Here is a 12,636-nt window from a genome sequence, read left to right on the forward strand (position 1 = left end):
CATATTCTCTTGACATTTTGGTAGCTTTATTTCATATTCACTCCATTGCCTCAGCTATTTTTCCAGTAATAAGGTGACCAGAACTGTATACAGTTTCTCAGTTAAGTACCAAGGTCATAAAGAGTTTACAAGCTTTCATCTCCATGGCTAGATGTCATTTCATATGTAGCCCGAACATCTGCCTTTATGCTGTCATATCCTATTGCAAGCTCATGTCCTTTTTTTCTGTTTGCTAAGCTTAGTTCAGTGTCGCTAGTTCCCGATTTATTTCTTCTGTTTAATATTAGTGTTAAATTATTTTCCCCAGCTGTGCATTTTTTGTCTGAGAAGTATGGAGTGAAGAAGCTGGGAAAACTGAAAGAAAGCTGTTGCAATATCCATGCCTGAAATTCTTGAGACTTGAATGCAAAATGTTGACTCTCATGTTATTACTGTTGAATATTTAAGTGGATCTGTCTACATAGATAGATAAATTAGCATTATGTACTACAATATACCCGAGCTGTGTGCGTGATATGTACTACTTCCTACGTGTAACTGCTGTAAATTATATCTGATCCTCTTTGTGCTATGTTATGCTTTACCCTGGACAAAATAGTTTTAGTTCTCTAGGTACCTGAGGATTATTTTTTAATTAGCTTTGTTTATGTTGTTTCAGTCTTTCATTGACTCTCATCCAGATCTTGGAAAATAATTTACTTTTTTTTTTTTCCCTTTCCTTTTTTTCCTTCTTTTCAAGAAGTCATTTCCCATAAAAGTCAAAGCAGATCACAGCTTTTGCACATTCTTCACTACGCTGGTTTGCACTCTGATAACCTGTAGCCAGAAGGCCGTGCCTGACCGCCTCAGAGTGGTGGGATACAGCATCTTGATTAAGATTCATTCCCCCCTGCCCCCCTCATTCAATGCTCCTGGCCAACTTACTGTTTGTAAAATAGAAATGATGAGAAAATTAGTCATTTGGTATCTTCTTTTTCTACAGGATTTACAGATAATCAGTACAGATGAAAACCAGGTGTTTGTGGCTGTTCAGGAGTGGTACCAGACAGACACGTACAACCTGTACCAGTCTGACCCGCAAGGTGTTTACTACTCTATCCTGCTGGAGAACGTCCGGAGCACAAAGCAGCCAGAGGAGAATGTCCTGATAGATATTCTGGAGGTAGGTCTTTATCTCTTCCAATGTGTGTAGTCTGGGTGGAGTTTTAATTTTTCTTTTTTATTTTGAATGAGTATAATTAGTTTTACATTAATATATTTTCACAGTTATCTTTAATGTAAAAAGACTAGGATTTCTTTCTTATTGATTCTATTCTTTTCTTTCTTATTGGTACTACTTGTATGTTTCCCTCTTGCCCTGCAAATGTGCTGTGTGCTCCAAGAACTAGATTCTCGATATAGGTTTCCATGGATGTGCAAAACCAGAATTGGCTGAGGTTTTTTCTTTTTTAAGATATTAAAAAGTGAAGCTGGCAGCATAATTTATTATTGAAATAAGAGGTTATGCAGCTGCCTACGTACAGCTTTTTTCTTCTAGGTGACTCAGTGATACACTTACTGACTTAGAGCAGGACATCTTTTAGCCAGTAGGGTCTTAAATAGTAATCCTATGAGCCTTGTGCCTAGGTTGTGTCAGCTCTGACAAGTGAAGAACCGACAAAATTAGATATTGGACAGCAAATCCACTTGCTTTCCGTAGGTGTCTTGTGCCAACAGCATTTGCTATGAAACAAAGTCTGCTGTAAACAAATCTATCTTGGATTTTAATATCAGTGCACTTGGCAAAAGAAAAGACTGAAGAATGTAGTGGTTTGGAAGAGTAGCACAAGCTGTTACTGATCCCTTCCTGTTGATGATGACATTTAAATGTAAAAAGGCATACATTTGCTCTGGTTCTGTTCTTTCTTGTACCATGTAGCACTGGCCATTATCAGGATATTTAAACTGATGACCTTTGCTCTAACACAGTTTGGCCACTGTTACTCTCTAATCTGCCTGGTGTTAGTTTAAAAAAAAAAAAAAAAAAAAATCTTTATAAGTGCACCAGACTTCTCTGGAGAAGATTTGTGGTAATTCAGGGTACGAGTCATACGCTTACAGAGCTGTTAAATGGCTGTAAGTAGACTCTTCTCGGTGGGGGAAAATGATAGTAGTTTTTCCCCCTTATCTTCTCTATCTTTGTTTAGCTTTTTCTTCCCAAATGGCTGTAGTAAAACAAAAAGGTGTATCATTACCGATGATTATTTTCTAGAGTCTACCTTTTTAGAAATGAGGCTTCTTAATGAGTGAAGCTATACATGTGTGTAGCCCAATTCCCACAGGGGGATTTATTGAAAGCATTAGTTTGCAGCTCTTTGCTTCTGGTCACTCCTGCAGAATGCAAAGCTAGAAGGGAGTCCAGTGCAATCTCCTCTCCCTGTGTCACCTGTAGCATGTCATTTCAGATAAGTTGTACAGAGATGCCACCCCTGGCTGTCCTTTTGTCTGCAAGAGTTATTTACTTATTTCAGTTTCACTGATGATTTCAGAATTTCACAATGTTACTGAGGGCATATTTGATAATGCGCAAGAGAGAGATCCTAGATTATTGTGGGTGCTGGATTGATTTGTAGGGTTGCATTAAAAAAATGTGCACATGATGAGGAGTAATTGAAAGACAATACACATGGAACCATACAATTTAATGTTTTAGAGCTGTTTTTGGAATAGGGTTGCATTATAAGAGAACACTTTTATTTGCTTACAGCCTATAGCTTCCAGACAGCTTATATGATAAATAATTAGTGTTCGTCATCTTTACTAGAATCTGATCAAGTACTCATATCTACAAGTAATGTGTGGATTATTTACACAGTACAAAATAGCTACTAAATATAACATACATGGCAGTCCTTGAGGATGGTATTATTTTTGGTCTAGTCTGGGTTTTCTCTCTGGGCATTTTAATGCAAGTATCCCATCTTGGGAAGAGGAATCTTCAGTGCAACACAGAGACAGTCCTTAATGGTTGATGATTTCTCTTTCCACCAGTGCATAATCCTCCTTAAAATTTGAACTATTCATCTTTGTTATCTCCTGCTGACCTTACTTCATCTTTTACTTGTACATCTGCTATAAATTCTTTTATAGGTTTCTACCTGCTGCATTCATTTTCTTTTACATGCTTTATCTTTTTTTTTGTACTGTATTTCTTTTCATATTGCATGTGTGAAAGGGGAATAATTCCCAAATACTAGTTCAAAGAAGGAAAGAAAAAGAAAGGTAAAGTATTAAGTGACCATCCAAAAGGAGCATGTCCTTGAAATTTGTGACGGTACAAAAGGAGCATGTCCTTGAAATTGTATCAAGTGCTGCCAATGTGAACCAGTCACAAATTTGACATAAGCATATTTGAAAAATGGGCATACTAATGTAAACTTCTAAATTGGATCTTGTTATGACTTCTCATATGGGTAAGAGCTACACAAGTTGCAGTACACATTCTTCATCCTTTTTTCCCCAAACAACAAATTGTATATATTTAAATTTTAATCACAAACTTCTATTATATAGCTGTATTTTTTGTATTTCAGTAACTGCTGATGATAAATACTGTGAGGCCATCTGAACAGTGCTTCTTACTACCAAGTAGTATAGAATATTGTTTGCCTGTAAAATCAGTAATGTAACAATGCAGCAATTAATATGTCACAGAATACATAGTCATAGGAGAAAACTTGTTTAGAAAATAGGTTTATAAGGTACAAAGTGCTTTTCTAAGAGTACTGGGGAACTGCTAACCCCTGAACCCCTTGTAAAATAGGTGCTCTGAGAACTAATCCAAAAGTCTAAAGAAAATCAAAAGAAAGGTACTTTTGAATTTCCTTGTGTTCATCTGTCTTGGGTCGCTACTGGACTGCTCATCAGAGTAACTGAACACTCCACAATGTTGAAATGTCTTCTTTTCCATAGCACCTTATTATTAATATGAATCTTTTCCCTTCTTGGTAGAAAGATACCAATCTCCCAATTTTAGATTAGGGAACTGAGTCAAGGAGTAGAAAGTACAGAAGAATTTGGGTGCCTTGGCATCACCGTTGAATCCAGAAGGTAGATCGGACATAAAGGATTTACAGTATTTGTAGAAATAAATAGTCAGGCATGTATTTACATAGGTCACAGGACAAATAGAAAATGCTACAGAGAGGGTAGGGTGTTTTAAAGCTGCCATTTTTTATGTTAGTTTTTATTTTTTAGGCTAATGCACCACTCCAAACATCATGCTTCTGAACTTGCTCTGAAGATAGATGCCTGAAACTTATTTCAAGCAGGGTTTATGCCTTTCATTAAACACAGAACTGCTGAAGTGGTGATCAGCTTTTATCTTGTTTTAGAGCAGCAATGAGAGAAGTTAGCTGAGACACTGGAAAAATGTTTTCATAATCTTTCTGATAGATTTAAACACTTATGTCCCATATTCTAGAGAGGAGAGGAGAGGTTACCCTAGCATTTGGTTAGGTTAGAGATGGGAGGGGGACTGGAGAAAAATTTTAGCCTGGCTCCCATTGAGTGATTATATGGAATGATTAAATATTCATTAAACAAGAATGAGAGAAAAAGAGAGAGAGAGAGAGGAAACAAAAATATTCATGATGCAGCACTGTTTTTGCCATCCACAAATGAAGAGGGAAACCTCAGTTGCAGTCCCTGATCTAATTATTGTTTAGATATTTAATATGGTGCTCACTGGAAGAAAGATATGCACAGAAATTGAACCCCAAGTCTGCCTTCCCAAGTAAATGTTTGAACTGCCAGACTTTTCAGTTGTATTCATGGCTGTGCTGTCTCTGGAAGACAGAATATGTAATAAAGCCCCAGCAAGATGAAAGTGCTTTGAAAGTAAAGAAAGCAGGTTCCTAGTTTCTTCTCTCCCCTTCCTTTTCTCACCTGCACTGCAAAATAGTTGACTTTTATACTATGTTTGACTTGGAGGTGATTCTCAGCTTCCAGCATCCTGGATAAGTAAGCCAACCACATGTGCATGGAGTTTAAGGAAGAAGGAACTCATGAGAGAGTGGGGTATTAAATTGTCTATACAGAATTTGGTTATCTAAATGTAAATATATTTCCAAGTTCTAGGCTGTTACCATAACCAGCAGTGCATTCTTATTCTCTGTAGATTTGGGTCAGGTCCTTAGAAAAAAGCATATATTTATAAACAACAGGTATCAAATCTGTAGCCTGCTGGAAGGGATGCCTTCTCTTCACCCTAAAAGCAGACTTTTGTTAAATGAATGTCAAAGGGAGTTCATAACTGATAGCTGGAAAAAAAAGGAAAGAGTAGGTATTTCAGATACAAAATAAATAGAAAGTCCAGGAATGAATCATGTCAGCAAGAAGCAAATATTCCTGATCATGCAAAGAGCTGGCTATCTTGTGCATTTAGTTGTAATGAATGCTTCAGTTTTCTTAAATGTCAGCACATAAGCAGATTAGAGAGTCGTACTATGCTGGAAATGGTGTATGAGTTGATGTACATTTTCAAGAATTTTTCAAAAATTCAAGAAGCCTCATAAATAATTGCAAGTGAAATAAAAGCACTCTTAAGGAAACCTTCAAATTTAATACAAGATATTATCTCATGCCATTGGGTGGAATATTAACACATAATATAAATGTTAGGGCTAGAACTAAACGTATTATGGTGCGATTGCTCTTGGGTTGCTTCTAAAAATTATCCCCATTAACTTTGATACTCTGAGTTGTAATAATTTTCTAATACAGATTGTTTTGAAATAATATAACTAAGTTTGCCCAAGAGAAGAGAGAGGCTGTAATTTTTTTTTTCTTTTTCCACAGAGGTTAAACAGGTGAAGGGGAGGCTAAATGTGTGGAGGTAGGCTGGGTGTGGAAGCATTTCAGCTGCTTGAGAGGTTGAGTCAGCCCTCACTGTTTCTTCCCTGGATGATCTCTCTCCATTTATTTCCTACAAAAGGCAATTGTGCTTCCTAATTCAGTGTTATTTTAAAGGGTATTATATTGTATTTTGTTGTTGTAACCTATTTGTGTACTATTTATATGACGTGGGTCACATGACTTCAGTGTAAAAGTCAGGTTGCTGTTATGAATTGCTTACATCATTTGCAGAATAACATTTTAGAGATGTCCACATTTAAAAAAAATAAAAATACAGTGCTGTAATTTTAACAGTAGTGTGCAGTAAGGCCATGCTATTGTAATTTTTGTGTTTTGCTGTATAAACTACATGTAATTTGATTAGCCTTCTGACATTGAGAGAACTGTATATCCTTTTTAAACATATCTAGAAGTACAAATCAGTAATTATCCTCCCCTTTCCCCTTTCTCCCTTTCCCTCTTATGCTTACGCCTTTTTTGTGGGTTTTTTTGTTTGTTTTGTTTTGTTTTTTTGTTTGTTTGGTTTTTTTTTAAGGTATCAGTCGCTTTCCTAGTGGAGAAACTACCTGAGGTACACTGTTCAGAGCCACAAAAGAGCAGCTAATCAGGGATAATCCTTGTTGAGAAAAACATGTATGTGCTGGTCATTAACCCTGTCTCTGGTATGCTTCAGGTCAGAGGTGTAAAAGGAGTCTTTTTGGCCAACCAGAAAATTGATGGGAAAGTTACGACTCTGATAACCTACAACAAAGGCCGTGACTGGGATTTTCTAAACCCTCCAGACATTGATATGAATGGCAAACCAACAAACTGCAAACCTGTAAGTGATTCTTTTTAGCCTCTCCTTTCTCTAAAGTGGACAAGAACTATTTTTATGGTAGGATGTGCAGTAGTTCCAACAGCCCAAGAGCTTTGCGCTGTTTACCAGCCAAACTAGTAGGCGAATCTACTTGCATTACAAGAGCAGTGGTTTCACAAGCTATTAGTCCAGTCATCTTGTAGAGTGAGTAGTCATGACTCTCTGTTGCACTGCATTTCTTATTGTAGAGCTTACTTTGACACAAAGAGGACATTCTTTCTTGTGTGTCAACCACACAACCCAGTTCAGAATAATCATGACAACAGTCATTTGTGTCTGGATGTAAGGGGCACATCATCGGTCACATAGAGCTTACTAATACCTTTTCTCTTTCCATCTTTCAGATTTTTGTTTCATCTTAAACCAAGGTAACCCTTGGTTCCTTGTTCAAGGGAACTCTTGACAGGTGCTTGGAAATAAACACCACAGTTAACTGCATGAAAATGTCCTTTCTTTTTGTAAGATGATGTTATTTTGGTTTATTTAGATGTCCTAACTACCCATAAAATTTTGTTATTTGCGAGGCTGTACTGAAAACCTTGTATTTTTCTCACTGACTCTCTGCTCCTGAGGACTCCAGGCTGTGCAAAATAAATGCTTTTAATCCTGCCACTGCCAGCGATTTGATCCCTCTCCATGTAACAGAGACGGAGAGCTGCAGCTGCAGGCTCCTTTTTGAAGAGTTTAAGATTGTGCTCTACGTTTCGAGCCTGCAGGGCCTGATCTGGAGCTCTCCGGGACAAGTGGAGGGATGGCAGTGGCAGCAGCTCCCAGGCAGGGCTGGCAGCCTGCTCCTGGTCAAGCTCCTGGTCAGATTGCTGTGAGCAATATGACCTTTGAGTACCGCTGCACAAAGAGCAAGAAGCAGTAAGTTGCTTAGCAAGGAGAGATGATCAGATGTGTCCAAAAGTCATTATGCTATTTTTCATACCACTTTTTTCCTAAAAAAGACATTTGAGTACAAACAGTTGTTTTTAATCATCATTTTACCAGTTACCTGAGACCAAAAAACATGCAATACTTGTTGCTGTTAGTTATAAGTTTAAGCAATTGTTCTATCACAAGGGTTTTTTATACCATAATTTCATCCTGACTTTTTTGAGTTTGGAAATCTTTTTGCTGAGACAGTGGCAGACTACGCAGACATCACTAGAGATTCTTCCTAGTTAGATGGCTAAAGTTAATATTTCAGACTGAACTTTGACTCCATGCAAAACAGCCATTCTCTTTCTCTACAAAGACATACATTGCTGAAGCTGCTCTCTGACTGGGCTTTCATTATTGTAGGAGCATAACTGTTACCAGTTGTTTGGATTTTTTTTAAAACCTGTTGTCTTCTTCCCCCCAAGCCTGATTGCTACCTTCACCTCCATCTCCGCTGGGCAGACAATCCCTATGTGTCAGGAACAGTCCATACGAAGGACACTGCACCAGGGCTCATAATGGGGGCAGGTAAATGCATAAAATTATTTTTTAAGACCTGTAATGTGGCAGCAGTTCTTTTTGCAGATCTAGTCTTTTGGTTTATAACAATAGCATGCTAGAAACATTGCCAATATAAGGCTTTCCTTGCAGAATACCCTTTATGGGACCTCTTGATCAAACAATTTCATAAAAGTTAATTGAAGTCCCAGAGCTGTCTTGTAGGACAGATACATAACAGAATACATTATGCTTTTTTGTGCTGTGTAATATCTCCTTCCCCATTAGTGCGGTGTGGAGGAGTGGCGGTGGCCAGGACTTGTGCTTGCATTCTGTTTCTCTAGAAGTGGGGTATAGGGCCTCCAGCACCATGAATAGCCCAGCAAATCCAATAAACTGTTGTAAGCAGCGGCCAAGCCTTTGTTCTTTATGCTTAGATACAGATAATTTGTCGTGTAATTTTTATTAATTCCCTTTTTGCCTAAAGAGAGATGAAGTGAAAGCGGCAAATGTGTCTCTGTGTTGGGAACAGTGCTGGTTGTGGCTTCTCCATTATAACATATGTATGGAGCCATGCTACTGTGAAGTGGCATTAAATAAAAATTTCATTGCAGTGTTGACTACTCATCAAGAAAAATATTCACATAAATGTTTTACTTTGTATCCTTGTGATTCACCTATTAATTTAATTTTTTGTTTCTTTGTTTCAAAATTATTGAAATGTTAACTGTTCTAAGAGCTTTTTTAAATTGCATTATTTTATTCTTATGTTATGGATTATGTTTAGGCGAAATACACACATGTACTGCTTCTCTTTTCCTAAATATATATCTGTTTTAATCAATAATGCTTTCTGCTTTAGCTTACAGTAGTAAGTAAAATAAACGGTTTGCTAAATGGAAAATTTCCTGAGAATATCAAGGTGAGCATATTTGGTGTTGAACGAGACTGACAGCTGCCATTACTTCAATATAACCAAAGATTTCAAGTTTTCCCCTAGTGTAAATGGAGTTTAAAGTATTTTACTGGAGGCAGACCTACCTGGTGAAATGCTGCTATGTTTTTACTGACATGAACGAGGCTAAGAATTTATACAGTGTCATTGTAGATACATTTCTCTTAGGTGTTTAATTCACATTTTATGAATTCCAGTATTTAAAAAATAACTTCTGTCTCAGGGATCTTCTTTTTACATAAAGGTACTCCTATTCTAATGTATGTTCTTAATTTTAGCCTCATCATATTGTACCTGAATACTCTCTAGTAGCAAATTCAGCAATGAGGTTTAATTAATTAGTCTGTTACTTCTATTTCATTTTTCTCTGTCCTTGCACTAAAATCTGATGTGGTGAACTGATATTTGTTGAGATGTTGGGTTGTTTTCATTTTCTTGGGCTTTGTGGAGTTTTTTTTAAGTGAGCTGTTCTCTGGGATGATATTAGGGATGGCAGGTTGGAGAAGAGTATTTTCCCCTTAATTCCTTCCTAGAATGGGGTGAGATTTTATCACTGTGACATTGTCTTACTGTACCCAGTAGGTAAATTTGTCAACAGCTTTCCTCAACGTGAACATAAGGGAGCCTTTTTGATGACATTCAGATATCATCATGAACTGAACTTATATGTTAAATCTGACTTGATTGTGGAGCAACCTATAATGTAATGGAAATGATAGAGAGGCACTGTCAGTCATAGAAGCTGGCTAAAAAGCTAGGAGGGATGGAGTGAAAGTGAGAAAAAATTGCCCGAGAGTAGTGCAGTATGTCCTTTCTCTGGTAGGTCATGTAGTTGCAAAGGGGCTTATTTTGGAGTCTTAAAAATCTTGAAGAGCAACTGCATCCCCTTGCCAACAGACAACCTGAATCAACTCTGATTTTGACTTGCATTTACATTATTTGGATGCTCAGGTCATCTAAACTCAGTGCACATGTTCAGTCTTATCTGGCAAACCTGATATCCTTGTAAACTTACACTTCTTATCAGAAATACTTTACATACAGTGAGCTTGAATTTCTTCTGGCCTAATCCTTGAAATTGATACTCCTATGCAAATTGACAGAAGTACTAGGATCTTAGCACATACGGAAATCAGATTATTTGGGCCACATCACACTATTGGAATTGTACTGTTAGATTTAGGGAGAACACATCTTCTGGAAATGACTGAAGATGATAAAGATCTGTGAATGCCAGTTGATCACAGTGTGCCTAGGAACCATTAGCGCCTTGTGCTGTGAAAAAGGGAAATGTGTTTCTGAGGGTGAAATAGGTAAATAACTGCCAATGGAGAGAGGGAAATATTAATACTCTGACAAAACACTGTACAGCGACCTTATTAATAAGAATGTGTACAATTCTGATCATCAGTTTTCAGGACCAATGAGCAGGTGCTAAAAAGAACTACTTGGCAGTTGATGGAAACAGAGAATATTTACAAGAGGAACCTCATTAGCTGAGAAAAATAAAGGACAATAAAGAATATTTTTTTTCCTGAAAGTGTAAGCATGGGGTAGAAACAAGTGATGCAAACAGGTGGATAAGAACTAGACATTAGAAAACAGTTTCTAACCATAAGAGCCATGAAGTTCATCCTCTCAATAAGAGCAGTGTGGCTATCAATCAAAAAGGCAGAAAACCCCCAAAAACCAAAACCAAAAAACAAACCCTTTAACACAGAGTTTGGCTATTTTATAGAAAGCTTATACAACACAGCTGCTTGTGGTAATGGAAAACCTAACCTGTGACTTAAGGATAGTTTTGATACTGTACTTGAAAGTCAGAGCACAGAGACTACTGAATATTGTTTTAATTTTAAAAATAATTAAATGGTGAGCAACATTAAGTCCTAGAGCATTTGGGGAAAATGCAATAATAGGATGTTAAAATTGCATATTTTTAAACTCATATTTACAAATAAAAATTCCACTCTATTAAAGTTGCATAAATAGTTCTGAGGAATGCATATTTTTAGCTTATGTGTATATAAAAATTGTTCAGACAGAATATTAAATTTTATAGCTGCATATTAAAGTGTTCTTTAAATAGCTGCTTTGCTCCCTTTAAGAAATGTAATAGGATTTTGCATTTACATTTGATTTTCATGCATTTTAATCTTGGCAACAGCTTCTGTTTCTCACAGCATCAGCTATGAAATGTGTGTCAATTGATGTGTAAATTTTTACTATAAACTTGCGAAGGACTTCTCTATGAAAAATGTTTAGAGAAGTGTAGATCTTTCAGGTGCTAGTTTACAATAATTGTCTGCTTAGCTTCCAATCCAGATGGCAAATCAAGCAACCAGTAAATGCTGCGCATTCACGCGAATTGAGGAAGTGCTGGAAAGTTCAGTTTACTTTTTGTCATATCAGGTCCAAATACGTTGCATACATTGTGATAAATTTATATCATTTTTCACAAAAGTAGTATACCAGGATGCCACTATAAAAGGGATGAGGGAACAGGGAGGTGACTGAGCATTTCCAAGTGTGTTTTGGAGTGAATATGCTGCAATCCGCTTGGATTTTTCTCATCTCCACATGTTCCGCCATTCTGATGGTGGGAATCACTCCCTCAGCTCTCAGCTAAACACATCTTCAGTTTGCCAGGCAAAAACTGTCTATCTGGGACATTTAAACACAAATTGGTTGTATGCTTTTTCTACACTGTGACTACAAGTTTACAAACCATGAAATTTTAGCTTATTGTGCATTGACTGAAGGGATGTTGGAACTGTATTAATTACCAGTAATCTAGGCAAGGTACATCTCTCTTTTTGGAGTAGGTATCTGCCTGTATGCTAAATTTAAGTGGCTGGAAAAGATTTTCCATATTAGAAGGATTATCAAAGTGTTGCATATGGGGATTATTTCTTCTCACAGTAAGCATGCTTAAAATCACATATAAAAATATGGGTAAATGCAGTGATAAGTAACACTTAAAACATGTAAATTAATAGCAAATTGTAAATGAAGATAATCTCCCATGTTTGTGTGACCCAGTGGGAACCTGCCAAAATGCCTGAGCAAAACCAGACTTTTAATTACTCTCTTGAGATCTGTATGTGTTTTTCACAGCTAAACCACCTTTCCAGAGAGCTTGGCTGGCCACCAGTCACCCCCAAAAGACATTGCTTGCTTTCACATCCTACCTTTCACATGCTACCAACAGCTAAACTGGCATATGCAAAGTTACAAATAGCTTGGGGAAATATTTTGAAGGGTAGTTAGTGCCCCTGTATTCTAGTTTTTGGGACTTCCACCCCTGCAGGGATGGAACATGTGATTTTATCCAGTTATTTTAAAATTAGCCTTTACTTAGGACAAGTAAAAAAGCAAGAGGATTTTCTGTATCCCAAAGCACAGTTTGAAAAAGTTTATAAGAATGCAAGTAACAGAAATAAAAGATGACTGTGATTAATCAAAAAAATCCAAAATTCAGTCCAAAATGTTTCCTTTTATTTGC

At 37.0% G+C, this 12,636-nt stretch overlaps 1 protein-coding gene across 1 annotated transcript in view; it reads left to right on the forward strand.

Moving 5' to 3' along the window:
• Positions 1-12,636, forward strand: part of SORCS2 (sortilin related VPS10 domain containing receptor 2) — a gene marked incomplete at its 5' end in the record, with an annotated part of 571,875 nt that overhangs the window by 496,385 nt on the left and 62,854 nt on the right. The window contains 3 exons of the mRNA XM_082314967.1: positions 983-1,162; positions 6,569-6,715; positions 8,104-8,206. Coding sequence (XP_082171093.1) covers positions 983-1,162; positions 6,569-6,715; positions 8,104-8,206 — 430 coding nt within the window. The remainder of the gene's footprint in view (positions 1-982; positions 1,163-6,568; positions 6,716-8,103; positions 8,207-12,636) is intronic.

This window comes from Platalea leucorodia (assembly GCF_965183815.1).
Source record: "Platalea leucorodia genome assembly, chromosome: 6".
NCBI classification, from domain to species: domain Eukaryota; kingdom Metazoa; phylum Chordata; class Aves; order Pelecaniformes; family Threskiornithidae; genus Platalea; species Platalea leucorodia.